General features: G+C 40.6%; 1 protein-coding gene across 1 annotated transcript in view; it reads right to left on the bottom strand.

Moving 5' to 3' along the window:
• Window positions 1-18,453, bottom strand: part of DCLK3 (doublecortin like kinase 3) — a 28,734-nt gene extending 10,281 nt beyond the window's left edge. Inside the window, exons 1-2 of the mRNA XM_079302757.1 lie at window positions 18,234-18,453; window positions 2,728-4,610 (exon numbers count right to left, since the gene is read on the bottom strand). Of these exons, the coding sequence (XP_079158883.1) occupies window positions 2,728-4,610; window positions 18,234-18,294 (1,944 nt within the window). The 5' untranslated portion in view covers window positions 18,295-18,453. The remainder of the gene's footprint in view (window positions 1-2,727; window positions 4,611-18,233) is intronic.
• Between the last annotated feature and the right edge of the window lie 3,319 nt (window positions 18,454-21,772).

The following is a 21,772-nucleotide window of genomic DNA, read 5'->3' as shown; positions in this document are numbered from 1 at the left end:
CTTGTTCCATGAGGTAGCATAAAAGAAGTGACTGGACTCATTTGGACTCAGTCCAAACACACCACATTGCCCATCCTCAGCAGCAAAGGTTTTCTTGCTGAACACCTAGTCCTAACTTAGGTGATTCTGTTAGCAGATGGGAGGGAGCTGTAGCAGCTGTCTTCGCACCAGCTGTCAAACAGATTTTGTTTTTGTAGCACAAGTCTACAGAACTTCTGCCTCACAGCTATGCCGGAAGGAGCCTGATCAATGTGGGTAGACACAGTAGTGAAAGAAGGAGGAAAAAAGCAGAAAGGATGTTGTTCTCCTGGTACAGAAGTTTATAACTAGAGGACAGTTCCATAAGAGAAACTGAATTGCAGAGAACTAATAGCTAAACCAGGTTTCTAACTTTTTCCTTTGTCAATAATTTTACAATTTCCTAGACATTGAAGTATATTTCTACCTTTTCTTCTGTGGGGACAGAAACTGCTCGCTTTCTTTCTTTCCCCAGTCACTTATTTTCATGAAACTTAGGGAATTTTGTTTTCCCAGATTGCTGCTTCTTTGTCATCTCTTATGACAATTAATGATGTGTTTAAAAGTCATTAGGAACAGGATTAGATTCTCACACAAAGCAGGTTCAGAGTAGACATACATATATCCTTAGTGAAGTGGACAATGGATCCTTTCTCTTCCATTTCCCATTTTCTTGAAGGGGAAAAATAGTAGATAAAGATTACAAAGTCCACCTAACCAAACGAAGACCCAAAGTAAGACAAACAAGTCAATAGCCTAAAAGTACATACCTATATTTTGACCTCTGGTACAAAGTCCAGGTAGACTAATTCAGATTTAAACATTCTCACCGTAACAAGAGGTATTCCACAAACAGGGACATCTCTACAGGATGCTGGAACTTGAAGTAGTTTGCTTCATCTCCTGATGCTCCTGTTCCATCGACAGCCAATGAATGCATGAAATTTGCTTCATTACTGTTTGTTACTGTTCAACACTGGCTGATGGTAAGATTAGTGGCAGCTCTCCTTCCTACCTTGCTGCCCCAGACACCCTAAACAGACAGAGCCAGCACACTAAAAAGACAGAAACCCCAGAATCTTGCTCAGATGACCTATATAGGAATACTTACTAGTTAACAGGTGACCTACTCAATACTATCAGGACTTATAAACTCATTTGCATGGTTGACTAGCTTTTCAAAAGGATTCTTTGTGTACATGGTATCCAATACTGGTGTGTACAGAAAATTAACAGCAAGTTGAAACTAGAACAGGTAAAATTTTATTTCCTGCAGTGTTTAGGTAACATTGCTCTTGTATGACAAAATATCTACATTCTGGAAGCTGCTCTGTTCTTGAAAAACGTATTCTGACTTTCAGAATGGGCAACAGAATTATTTCACAGCTACTGTCCAGCATTCTCTGTTTTGCAGTTCTGTGAATTAAATGTGAAAGCAACCAGAACAGACCTTTATCTTGCCCTTCTTTGCTTATCTACATCACCATGATGATTATGCATTATAGACGGAAATGAAGCATCAGATCTCAGGTGTTTCACATGCACTAGCTTATTTACAGCAAATAGGAAGGAGCATGACCTAGTTCATAATGAAAAATCAGCTTCTGGAAAAAGCCATATAGTTCTACATGAAGTTTTCTTCAAACTTTCTGCGAACAAAACACAAAGGCAGGGCCTACAAACCCACTTCTTCCTGCAAACCAGCCAGTTGCATTCACTGCATTCAGAGTTGCATTCATTCTTTTACTTACACAGAGATCACATACCAAAGATTTTCATGAAATTAAGCAGGATTCATAGCAGGACTTAATAAAGATGCTATTGCTTAAAGGTTTGGGAGCAAACTGTTCCAACCCAGCCTTGTGCAACCTCTGCATTATCCTTGAGGCTATACTGCTGCTTTTCTCCATAAATTCACACTGATATCTGTGCAAAATTATTGCTCTTAAAAGCACTGAATGACCCATAGGACTAAATAATTATCACTTTTTTGTTTGGCTAACTATGAACTTCCACAAAAGCTGATAAAATCCAGTTTGTAGAGATTGGCAAATACTTGCTATTTATCTGTTTATTAGGAAATCTGAAACCCTAATACAAGAGTGCAATACACATTTAGCAAGGGAGAGGTGTTTACTGTTACAGTTCTACAATGGGTATCTAGTGAAGTGTCAATACTACAAACATGTCTATGCGTATTCACGCCTGATGCAAAGAATGCAGCCTCAGAAATGTGATGGAAACAAGAATTTTTCTCTTTGGCATGAAGTTACTATTAGAGCTGACTTTAATGTTGTATTACCAAAACATTTTACTATCAGATTATTTCAATCAACTGCATAATACTTCTGCCTCTAAGCAAAGAAATCGCCACAAGATAGAAATCACTACAGTAGAGGACTAGCACACCTAAAAGTCAGATGCTAAGTAACAGGTCTGATTTCTGAAAAATGCAAATGCTCACTACCCCTGGAAGTCTGATAATTTTTACTTGAATTTCTTCCTGCAACCACCGCTATCTGCAATGCACAGCAGGTCTGTGTAAAGCAAACTGCAATTGTAACTTCACTTCAAAATTGTACCCATTTTTTCAAACAGTCCTGCCGCATTATTTCTGCATGAGATTTGCTTAGAATAATTCAAAGAACTGTAATTTAAAGGAAGATAAATTCAATTTGTGCACAAATGCAAATGTTTGTCTATACTTACCAAAAGATTCTCTGGTTTGAGGTCCCTATGGACAATGTTCCTGCTGTGAATATAAACCAGTGCTTCACACAGATCAGTGATCATGACAGCAGCATCATGCTCTGTGAACTTCACACTTTCTATGATTGCATCAAATAAGTCCCCTCCTGGGACATATTCTAAGATTAAGTAGATCTCAGCTTCTGTCTCATACACCTCAATTAAGCTTACTATATTGGGATGAGAGAGACTCCGAATAATCAGGATTTCACTTTCCATCATGTCCTCCTTCCCTTTCATCTTGGATTTATCAACAATTTTCATGGCATAGATCTGATTGGAATCACAGTGGCGACATTCCTTCACCACTGCAAAGTTCCCATCCCCAATAGTTCTGCCAATCTCATAGTGTTTTTCCACATCAGATCTGCTTTTAATGGCATACCTCCGACTTGTGCTTTCCAATTCCTGAGCTTTGTTGTCTTCTTTATTCACTCTGCGCTCCCCTGTCTTTTCTCGTCGAGTCATGTCACTCTCTCTACACATGGCATTCCCCTCTCTTCTGGCAGCTTCCTCTTTAGCCCTTTGTCCCTCTCTGCCCTCCCTATATGTTTTAGACATTTTCTCAGCATCCCTCAGTGTGTCTTTCTTTAGCCAACCACTTTGGTTCATTACACAGCTACTTCCATTATCTTCCTTCACTTCATGAGATAGCTGGAGTCCATCTACAGCTTTCTTCCTGAATTTTACTACTTCCTTTCCATGGTTTTCATGCTTCTCCATATCCCTTTCTTTCTTAATGCTCCTTTTTTGCTTCTCCAGCCCTTTATTAACAATCCTGTGTAGCGGCTTCCACATCCTCCTACTGCCATTATCTTTCCAGCCAACTTCTTCACCCTCCAGACAAGTTTCAGGGGATTTTTGACAGTTCCTGACTTTTGTATTTCTTTCTACATGGAACCTCTGACATGCACCTGTGTTCACGTCTCTATTCTCAAATGAGGCCTCAGCCTGCCTTTCCCTCCATAACTTTTCTCTGGCCTGCATTTCCTGTTGGCATTTCTCACATCTCAGCACCTCCTCCGAACTCTCCTCTAAGCCTTCCTCAGAACTCCTCTCATGGTTAAGGTATCTTTCACTTTCTCGTGTTTTTGTAGAAGGTTTCACTCCATGTTCACCACCCCATCTCTCTCTAGTCCACTTTTTTTTTGTTCTCGTTTTTTCCTCTTGCTTTGTCTTGGCTTGACTTTTTCTTTCATGTCCAGCCACCAGCTGAGAAGACAAGCTATCACTGCAGTTCTTGGTCACTTCTGTCTCATCAAAGCCACTGTCTACTTTCGAGGCCTTGTCATACAGCCCACTCTTCAGTTTTTGAGACGGCTCTTCATTCTGCTGAATGGCAGCACTGGCAGCATAAGGATTTTTAGGATAAAGTTCTTGTAATACCACCTCCAGGTCCTTGAAAGTGAGGGGCTCCCTCCCCATAGCTATGAATGCATCACCTTCCCTGAAGAACTCAGAAACACTTAGGAGTTCTCTGCCTCTCAGATTGTACAACTTTCTCACACGGTCATTCTTCCAACGAGGAAATCCCAGAGCTTCTGAAATGTCAGCCATCAGCTGCTCAAAGGTCTGGACTGATCTCCTGTTGAGAAGTAAGGTTATCCTCCTGAGTGTGCGTCCGCCAGGTTTCACCACTGTAATTATCCTTGGCTTCACAGGACTATGCTCTGAATGTATCGTGTGAAAACCATTGCAGGGACTGAAAAACCTGTGGCTGCTTTCATCCAAACATGATTTTCCGTAGGTTCCACGACCAACATGAGGACAAGTCCCACGTAGTTTCTTCCTTTTAACTTTTGAGTTTGCATTGTGTGGTGAATGGCCCAACAAGCCTTGGTGTCCTAAGGCAAACAAAAAGCAGGAATATTAATCATGGTGCCTCATCAGACCTCTTGCAGAAATAGTTTTCTACATGTCAGTGCAGGTGACCTCAGAGAGTAAGGGTAGGTGACTTCAAGGCTTATAAAGAACTTTTAACTAACACTACGGAGTATCTCCAAAGAGTTGCAACCACAAACATTTCCAAGTTTGTGAGAAAATCTAAATTCATTTTGTGACAGGGGAATGTCATTAAAAAATAATAATATTGAACACAAACAGATCTTTCTTCTAAATCTTCACATCTTTCAGAAATCTTCAAAGAATAGCAGGATTGCATCCAGATTGTTTAGCATTCTCTTATTAATCTCCCATTTATCTCCCATAAACTCACTCAATTCCTTTCTGAACCCAATTGCAATTTTGGCCTCTGTATACCCTGTGGTGACAAGTTCCACAATTACAATGCATGAAGTAAAATAAACTAATTACTTGTATTTTAAAATTACTTCCACATGGTACTACTCTGTGTGCAGCCTTACATTTTTACAAATAATTATCTCCTCTTCATTTTCCCTGGACATACTATAAAAAATTAAATCAATTATTTTTAAAAAATATTTCTTCTGCTATAATTTTTACAGTCATTTTATAGGTCATCTCATAGTAATGCAATTTAATCTTCTGCCTTAAAGAACAGCCTTCTTAGTTTTGTTTGATAATTGGAGTCATGGTTTTCAATACTTTGGGTTGACTTTTTAATTCTAAAAATTCTTTTAAATCACACACAATTCAGAGTATTCTCTGGGGACACTGACATTTCATCTTAGAACATCATTAAAGAAAATGACACCACTTGTTATGGGCAGTTGTGAAAAGGACAAACTGAAAACATAAGGTATGTTTATGGACAAACCAAGCTATAACATAATTCCCTGTCTACCAACTACCAACCAAGTTAAGAATAAAAATGCCCCCCCAAAAGTATTCTGAACTGTTGTACTTTCGAGGACTGAAACCTGTTTACAATGCATTTATTTTCAGCCTCAAGAAAAAAACTTTTGGAATGAGATCACAGTGTTTCCAACCTCATTTGATAGCCTTGCTCATCAGTTGGGAACAAACATTCAGTATATAAGAACTAACAGGACCAAGACAAAAGAAAATTGCCAGAATTATTAACAAATCATTACAACAAAATTTCTGTAGACCAATGGCTTATCTCCCAGAGAATCAGGTCCATTTTCGTACATTAATATGATTCCATAGTCACAATGAAGTTGCCAAATCTCCAAAGGAAAATCTGCACATATCAGCATTTCTCTTGGTGTTAGGCTCATGCTTTCTACACTTTGGGTTTCAAGTGCAAGAGAAGCCATTTTCGGTATTTCATGCTATATATTTTTATTTGTCCTTTTCATCAAGGCATAATAGAGTGAAAAAGAAATACACCTCGCCTAGAACAACAAACAAAAGGGAAAACTTCAGAAGTGCTGCAGCAGAGCATTCACTGGCTCTGCCTCAAAAAAAACCCAATAGGCCAGGGCTTGAGTGTGGAAAGCACACAAGGAGATACTGCTATAAAATCCATTCTGCTGTTGGTTCTGCTTGATGCAGGATGATATATAATTCTTAGTTGTAACACTCGCACCAATTAAGCACTGTGTGCCCCCAGCATGTCCCTTAACTTTTTGGCTTCATTTTCTTCCCCTGACAAATGAGATAGATGCTTCTTCTCCAAACAAATATTACAAAGAAGCCCAGCTGCCAGCACACTGATTGAAGACGTAAGCATTATATAAGAGCTATGTGTGACTAATGCTTGGTTGTACAAGTTATTTCTGTCTTCATTCTGCTTTTTAAGGATGATCTCCTGTTATCAAAAGATGACTACATACATGCTAGTGATTTTTCAACAGTCACATATTTACATTCCACCCAAAATAAACCTTGCTGTGAATGGAGGGAAAAAAAAAAAAATCAGCTGTAATAAACAGTTCTCTGAAATACAAATCAACTCCACAACATGTTAGTTACCAGGAACTGAGGAAGCTCTGAATTTAACCAACATTTCCAGGTTCTTGGGTACTCACTGTCATCAAAGCTTTATCTTACTTATGGGAACACTGAGAGACATTCTTACTGCTTATTATATTGGTACAACATAAAAACAATGGTGCACTAATAATGACTTTTCACAAAGATTATGTTCCTTCCAGTTATGCTGTTATTATCATAACTTTTTATAAACCATTGATTTTAAGTACATGGTTGTACAGTGGATTTTTTCAATTAGCCAGGCATCAATTATGTTTCCTTTCTTCACTAAATTGGCTAAACCTGAAGAAGAAGACAAGCTTACTTTTTAATTCTGCAGCTAATGAAATAAGAATAGTTTTATGGCATTATTAACAATGATAAAGGAATGCTTTGTTCTTTTCAAACTAACTTGATTCCTAGCCAAAAACACTTTGACAAAAGCCACAAGTTGATATATAACAATGTTTGCTGTAAGAGTAGAATTGCAAATTCTTCTATGATGAGAAATTAAATAACTGTTTAAATCATTGCATGAAAGAATCTTCTAATATTTTCCAAGAAAAAGGGAAGTGTCAAATTTTGTCAAAGTAGTGGTCACAATGACTTTTAATTACATAGAATTAAAATTCACTTCAGTTGCCTATTACAACTATTTCAGTCATAATCTCTGTTATTTTCCAGTTATGCTATATTTAACTGCTACACAAGATGCAAGCCTCAATCTGTCAGGAAAGTGCATATGCTTAAAGCAGTAACAAGCATTTCTAGAAAGTCTTCAAAGGTCACATACATACCCAAATCCTATAGCTACAATTTATATAGCTTCAAAATATTGTTTCCATATTTATATACAAGTGGGAAAAGGAGAAAGAGGGAGGTGATATGAGAAACACACTTCAATGAGTTCAAGCACTGGCAAATTATACATCTGAGAATAAAATGTGTTTTTTCTTTGGCTGTCCTCCTGAGATCTAATGATTATTAAATATAAATATTCCTTAGAAATGTCAAGATGGATTGATGAGTGTGTCTGTTTTATCCGTATACACATCTATCCATATATTCTAGTGTATTATGGATTATCAATGGTGCAGCATGGCCAAGGAGGATGCTGAGGCTGCTGCTGTGGATAGCTAGTCAAAGGCACCCTGCACACCGCCTAAACTGTGCACACAGGCACAGGGAAACAAAAACTAGAACCCAGAGAGCAATACAGACCTCCACATGATGAAGACATGATGGTCTTATTGGGCAAAAATTGACACCAACTCTCTAGAGAAGCATGGAGGATAGAACAAACTAGGATTTGGGGGCTCATACAGGTAGCAGAAACAAGAAATTCAGCATCTATGGCCAAAGCACAGGTGCTCCCTAGGGAGAAAATGTGCTCCCCAGCAGAGAGCGCTGCGTCTGTGATTCATTTTTTAATTTTACAAATCACTTGTGATCATCACAGTCCATCCCACAGTGGGGGTGGGGAGGATGAGAAAGCATGGGAAGAAATCACAAAAATTTCTCTATAAGACATTTCCTTGGAGTGTTTTAGATAATATTCCTGGACATGGAGTAAAATTAAATGAACCTTAAATTCATCTTAAATTAAATGAGGTTTAAGCTCTGAAGAAGTTGTGTATACAGAGCATCAACATCTCTGTCTTAAGGAATTGCCAGGCTAAATATATATATATACCAGCTAAATCAGCAGAGTAACAGGGTTTTGCAGAGGTCACCCATTGTAACTAAAAATGTATTCATATCATTTGTATTTCAAAACTGTCCTACATTAGAATGTAAAGATTTGTCCAACAGTATGTGTTCTATCACCATCTGTTGAAATCAGGTGGGGGAATGATCCTTATCTCCATGGGAGATATCCTCTGCTAATGGGCCATCTGTTAAAAACCAGGTGGGGCAGTGTTCTTCATCATTTTCATGACTCATCCTTCATCCATTAAGAAATCTTATGTTATTAGGCCATTGAGTCCCACTGCATGACTGATAAAATTACATTACCCCATTGCAAGATGCTCCACAGGGGGAGGAGCCAAACATTTACCACCTAGATAAAACCAGAGATTCAGAGCACCAAGGTAGCCCTTATCCACTGATTTCCAGAGGACAAGAGCTACCAGACCTTTCTACAGGATCACTACTTCAACAAGACCACTTCATCTGGACTGACACTACCACTCTAACTAGCAGGGTGTCAGGTTGTATTCTGACTCTGTCAATGGTTTTCTTTTGCACTATTGCATGCATTTTTTTTTCCCTCTTAAATTGTATTTTTTACTTGGAGCCTCTCATTGGTTTTGCTTTCAAACCATTACAAAAACTTATCCTTTCCCTTGGCCAGTCCATCAACTTTTATGCATTAATTAAAATACTGACACAGTTCGCATTCTTCTTCGCTTTCCTGCTGGAGATCACAGTTTCAGTAATTAACTGAATGGTTCACCATTCTGCTATCAAGTCACAGGTTGAAGGGGAATTCAATTCTTACAAGGAGTTTTGCAACACCATGTAAAACAGAAGGCAGCAGTGAAATAGGATCTAGGTATGACATTGCTGTGAATAAGATGGTGTTATTTAAGCCCTCCAATTTCTTTAGAAGGCTTCCACTTACAAAAGCAACCATGAAAACACCCCAAAACATTAGCAGCAACTAAACTTGCACGTGACAGAAACCATGTGTCTGGGAGTTGTTTTGATATATTAGTCCCAGTATAGGATAAACAAAACACAGTTTAAGTGGGCAGAGAAAAGACAGCAGTACAAATGTCTGTTTTTTCCAAAAGAAAATTCCTGCTGAAGGCAAGTAAAACAGACTATAGGGAGGGAAAAAGGAATAATTTTACTTGGAACAGAAAACATTTCGATTCATTTCATAGTACCAGCAAGTATCTTCAAATACTTGAGTATGAAGAATGCCTCTGGCACTGAACTCAGAGCAGTCAAGTACATAGCTCACACAGGTTACCAGTGTGCATCAGCAGTCGGCTCCAGGATGCAATCCAAGTGCTCTAGAAATGTGCCATCTTAATCTCCTCTCTTTGCTTTAAGTTATTTAAAGTTGCAAATTCCAGGGCTAGTGCACACTGTTAGTGCCCAAGACTGAAGCAGTAACATGTAAAGTCCCAGCTCACTAGCTTAGATGCACAGAAACAAAACATGATCACAGGTATCCTTTAATGGCATGTACATTTTACCTGTTGGAAACACTACTGGTGAATTTTTTTTCTGAGGAATCATACCTTCTCTTTACTCCCCTGCTGTTCATCCTTGCCTCCTCTGCCGTGTTTTACAACATTTTAGGGCAGAGATTTTGTTTGAATCAGGACTGGTGGTTATTTCAACAATGAGGCAGACACACTGCATCAGTTTTGACCAGATAAAATCACAAGTAGAAAAAGAAAGTCAAATTTCACAAGGACTGGATCAAGTGTCAAATGTAGCAGGACAGTTGCTGTTAGTTCTAGCCTGAGCAAGCTCCAAATGCTCACTCAGCTCAGAGGTATGGAATTGAAAATGGAAAAGGAAACCTAGTGAAGAACTGGAGTGTGAAGATAAGAGAAAAGAGGAATTGCGGCAGACTGCAGAGAAAGAAGCAATAGTGCCATAGTTAGACACTGTCTGACATACAGCAGCTCCTATGAAATTTTATACCAGGTGATAGCAATTTCCCTGAACTTTACTGACACAGTGGAAGCAGATAGAGACTGTAATAGGAAAGCAGACAATGACAATAAGAGTGGCTCAAGAAGTCAGGTAGAATGCCAAATTTAGACAAATAAATAGGATTGGAAGACAGTAACAGAACTATCCTCACATGGTCTGCTCCTTTGCAGTTCTCCATAAAGAACATCTACAATCTTTTGTTGTCACTTGCCATACTAGCTTACATTGATTTATATCCTTTTTAAATAACAGGAAGATCTACATGCACACAAAGAGGGAACACATTAAGAGAACATTAGCAAGATATTCAGGGAGACAGGAGAAAATTAGAGTTATTGTCCACATCCTGCATTGCATCAAAAGCAGTGTGGCCAGCAAGTGAAGGGAGGTAGTTCTCCCCCACTTTTCCATTCTCATGAGACCTGGAGTGCTGCACCCAGCTCTGGGGTCCTTGACATATGAAGGATATGGACATGTTGGAGCAACTTCAGTGGAGGGCATGATGGTAATCAAAGGGCTGGAGAACTATCAAGACAGAGCTGGGGATGTACAGCCTGGAGAAGGCAGCAGCTCTGGGGACACCTTAGAATAGCCTTTCAGTACCTAAAGGGATCTAGAAGAGAGCTGTAGAGGGATATTTACAAGGACATGGAGTGATAGGACAAGGAAGAATGGCTTTAAATTGGAAGAGGAGAGACTTAGATTAAATATGAGGTAGAAATTTTTACTGTGAGTGTGGTGATACAGGTTGTCAGAGAAACTGTTGATGCCCCATCATCGGCAGTGTTCAAAATGGGGCTCTGAGCAAGCGGAGGTAGTATAAGGTCCCCCTGCCTGTGGCAGAGGGCTTGGAACTAGATGATCTTCAAGCTCACTTCCAACCAAAATAATTTATTTTGTGAATTCATTTCCTCCTTGCATATTAGACAGTTCAGATATATATACAATTTTTCTTCTGTCTACTCCAGGGTACATTGGATCCTCCTTTTCAGGTATACTGCATTAAGAACCATATTGTAGAAAAATATATGTAACTAGAAGAGCTGAAAAGTGTGTGCAAAAATATAGGAAGATCAGTTTCTCTCCTTAAGGCACTGCAGCCCTGAAGAACTGGATTTGTCTCAACTAATTCTATTGAGTTTTGAAGCAATTGACTTAATCTATACTTTTCAGAGAGGATCAGTCTGGTAGTCAAAACATTCTGAGACCTGATCCACAAACCTGCTCAGTGCTCACAGCTGCAAGGGCATATACTGGAAGAGGTACTTCAGACCACAAGGTAATATAACACAACACATAGATAACATTACATCATCCCAAAATTCAGAACCTGGGCGTCCCAAGTTGCTTTCTTGCCCAGATTAAAGGACTTTTGACTATATTTTCTGCACCTTGGCTGCCACTGAATGCAGCCCTTCTTTGCAGGTATCAGAGATAGGCTAACCCATACTTGCTACTGTAGAAACAACCATGACAGAAAAGCTCAGAAGTTAATAAGCTTGTATTAACAGCAAGATCCAAAATACACACAGCAGGAGGCACAAAGAGCCAAGGTAAACAGTAGAGTAGAGGCTCATTAGGAAAGCTTTGTCTATCACATACACTGATGGAGACAGAGCCCTTGGGGATAAAAAAAGCAGCATGTGATAATGTAATTAATGTGTAGATCTTCGTGCACAGGAACATGGGTTGGGGGGAATAACAGTGCTAATTAATAGTAATAAAAGCTTGACTCTGTAACCTGAATAATAGATTTTAACTATTTGACCTTGTAGAAATAAATTTCTTAATACATTAAAGAAATACATTGAATAAGTCTTTTGTGCTCAGAATGCAGTTGATGATAAGGCAGTTATAAACTATACTATGCAATAAAATAGTATTGTAAAGCATATGATATTATAACCATGGTTTACAAAACCAAATCAAAGAAGCACAATCTTTTTAGATGACCAAAGTGTATTTTATTCACTTAGATTAACTGAACTTGAAAAAAAACCCAAAAAAACAACAACAAACTCATCGTGGTATTTGCATGAATTCTTATCTGCATTAGCTACTGGAGCAGAAGGAAAACAAAACCATGTTCAATATCATCTGTCAGCTGGATTCTTTCAAAAACTGTTTTCATACTGTCACAATGAAAATTTTAAAAAAGGGAGGGGGGTCAGTTATCAGTTTAATTACTATAACATACTTGCTGCTACTCTAATGGGCATTTCCAGTCATACTCATGTCAGCACTTCCATGTCTGATACACACCAGTGTAGGGGAAATCAATTGCTCACCCAGTCTAACCCAATTTGTAGAAAATGAAAATCACTCAGCAGTTCAGACAGTGTTCTAATTTCACTGAAGAAAAGCTAATTTGGGCTCACATACAAAAAAGAAAAAGAATCAGAATAATATCTTTATCTCATAAATATACAGTCTTAGCCCTAAAAGATTACATAAAATCAGCATGATGGGATTCCAAGTTCTTTATCTTTCACAATTTCACATCAAGCATGCTTAAATTTGCATGCAAAATTATTTTTCCTTTAATTGTCATCCCTGCAAACTCAGTTATGTGTCAAGTTGGGTTCCTTCTGTCCCACACACCACCAACAGAACCAAAGCTTCTCCTGGCCAAATGTGTTTGGTCCCATTAGGTGAGTATCCAAGGTGTCAGCTGCAAGGAAAGAAAATGTTCTTAGTGGCTACACCTGGACTACAGGAGACATGCACCTCTGGACCTTCTCTCTGGCCTCAAGAGGACAAGCAAGAAGATTTTAAAACTTTGCATTGTACACCTTATCTTCAGCACATCTGCTTTATTTTAAAAACAAACATGTATGGTGTCATGCAAACTGCAAACCACAGATTCCCAAATCTTTCAGTCCCATAAGTTTCCATTTCTCATTCCTCCCCAATGTCCCACGCTAGAAAGAAAGGTGTCTACTCTCTTCCCCCTGGCCATTTATCTCACTCCATTTCACCTCCCATTTTGGGACATATCTCAGAGTTAAAGGGAGACCCTAGAGGACAAAGAGCACCAGGGCAGCAAAAATCAGGCAGATGATTTCTTAAGATGATTTCAGGCAAAAGAGTTCATAAAATGAGAAGGACTGTCTAGAATGACAATCTGATGGAAAAACTGCAGCTGGCAGAACTTCAGCAGAAGAAGGGAGCCTGAGGGATGCCTGTGTTGGAAAACCCTCCCCTGTGGCTAAGTAAGCTCTGGAATTTTACATTCTGAGGATGGTGCCTCTGGGACACACTCAGCCTTAGTGCAAGTGTTATCCCACAGCAAAATGTTTGTGGGAGACTCAGCATGTCACAATATATGACCATATTTACTGTATGATAATCATGATAGATCAATGACATTTAGCAGCCACTTCCTTCTTTCTCCTCAAAGGTAAGATAAACTTAGAGATTTTTCTGCCTTATTCCGCCCACCCCCTTCTCCTTCACTAAACGTTCAGAGTCAGAACATTTGCAGTCTGTGCTGGTGTTCTCCTGTCCAGCTCCTCCAAGAAAGGGAGCAGCAGGGTCTGGATTGCTGCAAGGCAGCCTGGTTTACACTCCCCTTTCCAACCAGAAACAGCGCTTCGGCAAAAATTATCTCCCTAGGTGCTTATCTTCTTCCCCTTCAGGCCCACAACCACCCCACTGTACCACTGCAGGTTTCTAAATCAAGCCATTTGTAATTAAAAAATAAAATATTTACAGCAAACACAGATGGTTACTGTCACATGCTAGTGTTAAACTGAGCTGAATCACACCCAGAGCAGCAGATGAAGATAAAGATTTCATAGAGACTGGTAATGACTCACAAGTGCCATAATTTCTACTTTTTGGGAGGGCAGAACCCCACTTTCATTATCTTTTCTGATATTTTAAGGGTAGCAAATTAAAAAGCAAGCATAAAGAAAAGTCTTATAGAGAAGCATACAGATGCATGAACTGTGAGGAACTCTGAAATATGTAAGACTGCATGTGAAATGAATCAGTGCCTTTGGAGATGTGAGGCTTGGTTTAAGCTACATAAAACACAAAAACAGAATATTATTAAATTCTCATTTATTTCATTTCTTTCAAGGATGACAGGCTGTGTATTTTACTGGGAACAGTCATGTCTACTTTTTGCAATTTGCCTGCTTTATGGTCTTCCCCAGTAACCAGGGATATCAGCCCTATAGTCCATGACTTTCCATCAAGGATGTTTCAGGAGAGGGACACAACTGACACAGGAAAACAAAAACATCTTACAAAACTGTGGCATTTGCCAGAATCCATCTGGCAAAGTCCTCCATGTGCTTCTCAAGGCTCACTGTACAGGGAGTTTCATGTTGATACTCTTGACTCCTGAGTACCATATATTTCAAATTATTCAGGTTTCATTACAAAGTAAGCTTTCAACTGTTTTTTAGTCCTGCCAGCCAACAAAGCTTCAGTCAAAGGAGTAGGATTCTGTTTCTTCTTGTGGGAGACACTATTTGCATTGCTTCCTAAATCTCAACTTGATGACTAATTGGTTGCAACTGAGCAAACCCAGTGAAAATAAAAGAGCCTGCAGAGGTGTCACTGAGATTTTAATTAAGCTTCCATATATTTTATTACCAATAACCTCGTTGCATAACTAAAGGAAAGACCTGCCCAAGTCTGATTCTCCATATGGTTTGCAAAAGGGGAAATCACACAGAAGTTTTTTTGTAAATATAGCACATTTAAGAGATGTTAACTCACATACAAAAGTAGAATTCCCAACCCCATTATTACAGAACCACTTTTTTTCAGAAGAGACTCATATATTAGTTAACATTGCAAAACAAATTGTTTCACAGGACTTATAAAGGAAGATGGGTTTATCAGGGAAAACTGTAAGCCAGTGTTAATTAGACTCCTGACAACAAGGAGAAAGATCATGATTTTCACATGACCTGACATTTCCCAGCATTTTCATTAAGTATTTTTTGGGGTGATGAGAAAACTAAAAGCTGGAGAATATGTGCAGTCTGTCACTATTGATGCAGTGAGAGATGGTGTTTTCAGAATTTCTACTGAGAGGTTCCTCTATGACCACAAGGTGTAATTGTTTCGCATTCTTACAATAATAAGACTGCATAGAAAACAGCAGCAACAGAGAGAAGATAGTAAACACGCCTGACTTTCATTTGCAGTGAAAGCCAACTACTGCTAGGTAAGATGGACAATGCATAAGCATTACCAAAACTCCAAATTTACATTAGAATCAGTCAAGGCAGTAGCTGCCACTCTTATCTCATTGTTTCCAGAATCTAGTGAACACTCAAAAAAGGAGTTTGTCCATATCCAGAAATTGAGAAAAACATGGAAAACAGTATGCTCTTATGAAGAGAAATGTCACATTCACCTCTTCAACTCCTCCAGTTTTAGTTCTGATTCAAGTTGCACTGAAGCTAACTAAAAGATTCACATTACCTTCAGTGAGATCTGGATCAAATCTGAGGCAGCTATAATCACCATACTGTTCTGATTCTAATAATATTTACAAGTAAGATTCTAATTTTATTTGCAAGAAAATCTATGTAACACTAATTTCAAATGTTGTTAAATGTCAAGGAATCCCTAAGTTAAAGGAAATGAGAAAATCAGTGACAGAAACCAACTCAATTTGCCCTAGAACTGTTGGAAGACAAGGAAGGACCACGAACTTCCCTTATTTTTACAAAACCATACATGTTTCTGCAGAAAACAAACCAAGCCAGGTAATCTTAGAAATCAGGACATGAATCTCACACAACTTCCCTTAGTCACAGTAAACTGTAAGCCCAGCTGGTGCCAAAAGTGTAGCGCTTTGCAGAACATGAGCAGAAAAAGCAGCAGTGAAAACAGATACAAAGTGTGTAGTGACACTACCAGATAAAGATACATTCAAAAGTCAGGCTAGCATGCCCAAGGTAATTAACTTGAGTATTTAAAAAACATATATAGACAAGGTAACTTAAGCACAGGTTAAATTCAGAGGTTTGAACAGCTGCTACTAACTTGAATTAAACCAAGGTATCTTATCTTTGATGACAATCTAAGTCCAATTAGCTAATTCAGGTTAAGCCACAGATAGAGATTTATGAGACATTCTCAGCTGATGTGTCCAAACATCCTACAAAAATTTTCACAGAAAAGGTCATGCTATTTCAGAAGCTCCACACCCATTATACTACAAGAAAGGGACTAATTCAGCAGGATCAGTTTTAGCTGGAGAGCTAAAGGGTGGCTTCCTGAGAAAAAATTCAGTCAACGTCTTGAGAAGAGCATGAGTTGCTATAATTTCCTACACTTCCACTACATAAAGCAGCTGTAATGTATTTTGTAAGCTTCATTTCACTTGCTGTTTTGGGAGTTTGCTAAGTTCTCAACATTTCAAGGTGTCAAAACTGCATTCAAAGAATATAGAAAATCACAAGAATCATCAAAAGAAAAAAAAAGGGGGCTAAAGGAAAAGGAAACAAGGAGGTGAGAAGACAAACTTCACATCTCTGTAAGGTTAGTAACAAAAGTATGTGTAACAAATTATCAGGTTCGAGGATAAACTCATACCCTCACACAGGATTGGTTTCAATCTAAATGCTCAGAGAAAGGAGCTAGAAACTTTTTATATTATTGCAAGGCATTGTGGGGTTTTTGTTGGGTTTGGATTTGCTCTTTTTTGAAAAAGGAAACCTTTTAGTACTCGGTGTGGCAAAGTTAAGTTTATGGGGTTGTTCCCAAATAATGTGTCTCACAACCTGAAAACTGTTTCATTAGCTCAAACCAGTAGCCCGTCCAGTCCTGCTGACATTGCATACTGAGTGTACCCTGAGGAAAGCAGAAAATAATGTTGCACAGGGAAAAGTGATGGAGTAGTTCTCCTATAAATATCTGCTCAGGTATTAAATAGGAGCAGACAGAAGTGATATAACTACAGAAGCCAGGGGACACAAGGGCACAGCCAGCATTCTTCCCGAGAGAGATCTGGCTGTCGCAAGTCACAGTATCTCCATCTGTCACAAGAGCCCTCCCCACTCTTTGAGCCCCTGCCTGTAACCCGTGTACCTCCAGCCGTTGAGATTTTGCAGCTGAGGGAAGATTCATCAGCCTCAAATGTATTTTAATACACAGTTGTGCAATGCTTTAAAACCCTTACACTGTATTCTATTTACCTATTTTTGCAGAGCACCAGTGTGCTCTGAGCAACCCACAAGCATTCGCCCCGAGCGAAGTACTCTCATGCCGACTATTAAGAGTCCAAGTTACCTCATATCTTCGATTTTTATGGCAGCACAGATGACACCGTGCGTGGCTCCCTGAGCGGTAAACGCAGACTTCACACTCAGACTTCAAAGCTTGCCCCAGTAGGCGCGAGGCTGCCGCGGTGGTCTCTCAGCCTCGGAAAGTGGCACAGGCTGCGTGACCCGCACCTAGCAGCAGCAGGGACTAGCTCTCCGTGCTGCAGCAACCCCTTGTTCTGCTTCCCCAAGCAACCCACTTCCCTAGTCTCCTCTACAACACGAAACGGTGGGGGCGAAGGGGCTCCTCTTTAATTCAAAATACAGGCAATTAAAGGAGCACAGTGAAATAACCACCCCAACTTAGGACCTTCGGGGACCTCTCCCCTCTCCTAAAGGTCTCGCCTCAATCCCACGGCCGAGAGGCATCGCACCTTCCTCCGTCAGTCTCCAGCCCCATTTTCCAACCCAAACGGCCCCGAAAGCTTCCCCCGCTCTCCGCAGTCCCGCGGACAGGAAAGGACCTGGGCAGGAACTTTCGCCGCCGCCGCCGCCGCCTCATGTCCCCCTACAGCCGGGGCGCCGCGCCTCCAGCTCGCCCCCTCCTCCCGGAACTAGCTGGCGACCTATCCGAGCAGGGTTTGATGGGGCGGCGCGGGGGCTACCCGGGGATAAGGAGACAAGGGAAGAGGCACTCACCCTGACAGTGGCAGCAGGCGTCCGCCGCGGGGTGGAGCGGGGGCGGCGCGGCGGTCGGCATGGTGCGGGGACTCGGCTCGCCTCGGCTCCGGCCACAGACTTTCCGCACAGCACCGCACGCTCCCTCTCCGCCGCCTCCCGCCAGCGAGGGCAGTCAGGGAGCGGGAAGGAGGGCACCCGGCGGGGAGGCGGTGCCGCGCACCAGCTACGTCGGCAGTCGCGCTTTAGCACCGCTCCCCGAGCTGCCCTCAGGCGTCAGCGCCCCGCCGCCTTAGCGCTTGCCCGCCCCCAGACCGCTGCCCGCCCGCCTCCCGCTTTTCCCCAGTGCCCAGCTCGGCCCCAGGCGCCGGGATGTCCTCATTTGTCCCCCCAGCCGGGAGCCCGCCTGCCGGGCGCGGGTGTTTCTTACGTGCCTGGGGGCTCCATGCGTCCCCGAGGGTGTCCCCAAGTGGCAGAATGTGGGGCACTGCTCCCAGTCCGCTCATGAGTGAAAACGCTTTATTGTCGCCCTGTAGATGCCGAGTAGACTTGGTAAATCACAGAATATGCTGAGTTGGAAGGGACCCTCAAAGATCATCGAGTCCAACTCTTGGCCCTGCACATCACCATCCCCAAGAGTTGCACCATATGCCCGAGAGCATTGTCCAAACCTTTCGTGAACACTGTCCTGCTTGGAACTGTGATGACTTCTCTAGGGAGCCTGTTCCAGTGCCCGACCATCCCCGGTGGGGGGGAAGAACCTTTTCCTGATACCCAACCAAAAAACTCCCCTGACACAACTTCAATTTCACTTGGATTATAAAAGACAAACACTGTAAAAGCAGTGTAAATAATGCACACATTGGATGCATGAACAACTGGTTGCCCAACATCTACTTAAAATATGAGAAGGGAGTTTATTTCATCCAAATTGCCCACGGGATGCTGGCTACCTGGCCGGTACACTTGAAAAATAGGCAAATTATGAGCCACAAAGTTGATTTAAGGATTATAAAAATGGAGATTTGTCCCCATACCATGATACCATGCTACAAAAGGAGATGCAACTTGATAACAGCACATACATACCTTCATAGAGGAAAATATTGCAAACTAAAAGGCCCTTCAACTTTGTAGTTAAAATGGATATAAAAGTCTATGTCTGAAAGCTGAAGGTGGGTAAATTAATATAAGAAATCTTATCAATGGGAGTGAATAATCACTGGCACAAATTGTAGAGGGAAGCTGTATTTTATTCTTCTGAAATCTCCTAATAACACAAGATGTCTCTGTGGAAAAGAATATGTAAATACTGATAAATACAGTATCCAAAAAAAAGAAGCTGGACTTAAATGCAAAATTTAGTGGCCAGAGATATCCAATAGGTCAGACTAAGAAATGCAGTACTACATCATTCTGGCCTTAAACTGTATAAACAGGACAAAGCAGAACATGCTAAACATGTATCTTATACTCTGATTTTTGTCATTTACTGAAAGTATTGTCAAGCTTCCCTGTTTAATGGCTTGTTTTCTATGATTTTTCTTTCAGGGTATTTAATAATTTTGGGGGCAACAAAATCTAACACAAACACCTTTGTAAAAGCAGATGTTGAACAGTATTTTCCCTGAAATGTATTTCACTGTACTTATAAAGAAATCAGTATAAAGCTCAAATATCTTTACTTACTCTTTAACTCTTTTGGCTAGATATGTGGTGAGCGAAACTATGTAAAATAAATGCATAAACAAAAGCTGTCTTATAAACTAGTCAAAATTCAGGTTGTCAAAACCCTGCAACACCTTATAATAACCAAAAAGGTAGCATAATTTCACCATATTTTGAAATTTTCATGTTTGTTTAAAATTTCAGAAACTTTCAAATTCCATATTTATTTTCTTATTTTTGTCTTACTCCTTTATCTATAGCTTGTTAATTGCTCCATTCCTGTAGTCATAGTTATCTGTTTGCCCTGTGTATCAAAGTTAATTTCAAACAGCAGATCTTCAGGATTAGAACTGCCTGAAGAAACGCAAGTAAGGTGTTGCTTTCCAGTCATTTTCACATGTCATTTGTGTTGTATGACAGGTCACCTCTTCTGACACACCTGCTGCCCATGTTGAAATTTCGGCTTCAGAAAAGTCAATGGCAGGTTTCTTCTGCTGTTCCCCATCTTTCACCCTGTCCTTTAAACAATGTTACAACTAATTTCTGCAGTTGTTGGCATCTCAATTATTAACCCTGTCTTAAGAAATCAAGGACCATGTTCAGTTCCTGTCTCTGGGCCTCCTCCACCAGGTCACTCCACTTTCCTGTGCGCAACCTTTTCAATGTGAAATGCCAACAACAATATAATATCAATTAAAGAGATTTGCTGTTGATAGATGAAAAATCTTTAGAGCAGCTAAGTATCACTCTTGATTATGTGCAGTTGGCATCCAAAATAAAAACGCAACAGGACCCAAAAATAAGCTCTAAATCAGTGGTACCCTCATTTCTTATTATAAAATGAAAAACAGATGAGAAGTGAATATAGACTTCTGAAGACATCTCATTTCTACTGGCTTCTGGAAAATTGTCACCTCTACCTCCATCAGCCAGTGAAGTGGTTTTTCCCTTAATCTACTTTTTGACCAGCCAGTGGCCTCAACCACTCAATTCCTCTACTAAACCATCTGCTACTTCCTTGCCATTCTTAATAAGTATAGAACCATGAGATTTCCTTCTCAGTGATACCTTTTTACACTGTAAGAAATCTGAATTTCACAAACAAATGAGCAGGAAGTTCCCAATTACTCATCTCTATGTTTTGCACACCAGCTCATACATAGTATCTATAGACGGCTATGACTGACAAGAGATATTTTGGTATATCCTTGGAAATGGGATGTTCAGCCTCTTTTGGGAAGAAATTTTACTTTCTTTTGGCCTTGTCCTAAAATCAGCAACTTTCTTCTGCCTTAGAAACCACTTCTTTGTCTCACTTTTCTCCTCTCGAGACCCAGGCTTCTGCTGGCACCTTGTTATGGGTTATGTTTTTACTAGCTCCTCTCCCTACCCCCCACCATGGAGCTGCTGGCCCCTCCCCCGGGCTGTTTTATCTAGCCGGGTGTTTTTCGGCTTTTTGGGCTTTTTGCTGCCGCTTTTCGCTGCTGCTGCTTGCTGCTGCTTCGGCTGCCCCCCTGCCCCCCTCCCCTCCGCTGCTTCAGCTGCTTTTCCTCCCCCCCGGCTGCCTAAACTGCCCCTCTCCCTTTCCCCCCCCCATCCCTAAGATTTGCACCGGCTCCAGAGGAAACGGATCTGAACTTCGGAGACCACCTCTGGAAGTCTGCCAAAGAAGCTCTGCTGCCCTTCCCGGCGAAGATCGGCCGAGTTCATCTCATCTGGGTCTGTGCTGGGAAGTGTTTATTTTGTATTTTGTTAGTAAAAAGTTTTTTCCACTTCCCCCTGAAGAAAATTCTTTCCGAGCTTGGTGAAGGAAGGAATTGTAAGGGGGGGGGAGGGGGCCCTTTGGAGGTCTTTTTCCTAAAATTTGTCCCAAACTTGGACAAATTATTTTG

Source organism: Erithacus rubecula, assembly GCF_903797595.1.
Source record: "Erithacus rubecula genome assembly, chromosome: 3".
NCBI lineage: Eukaryota > Metazoa > Chordata > Aves > Passeriformes > Muscicapidae > Erithacus > Erithacus rubecula.
The sequence above is the reverse complement of the archived record's forward strand: the minus strand, read 5'-3'. Positions and strand labels throughout refer to the sequence as shown.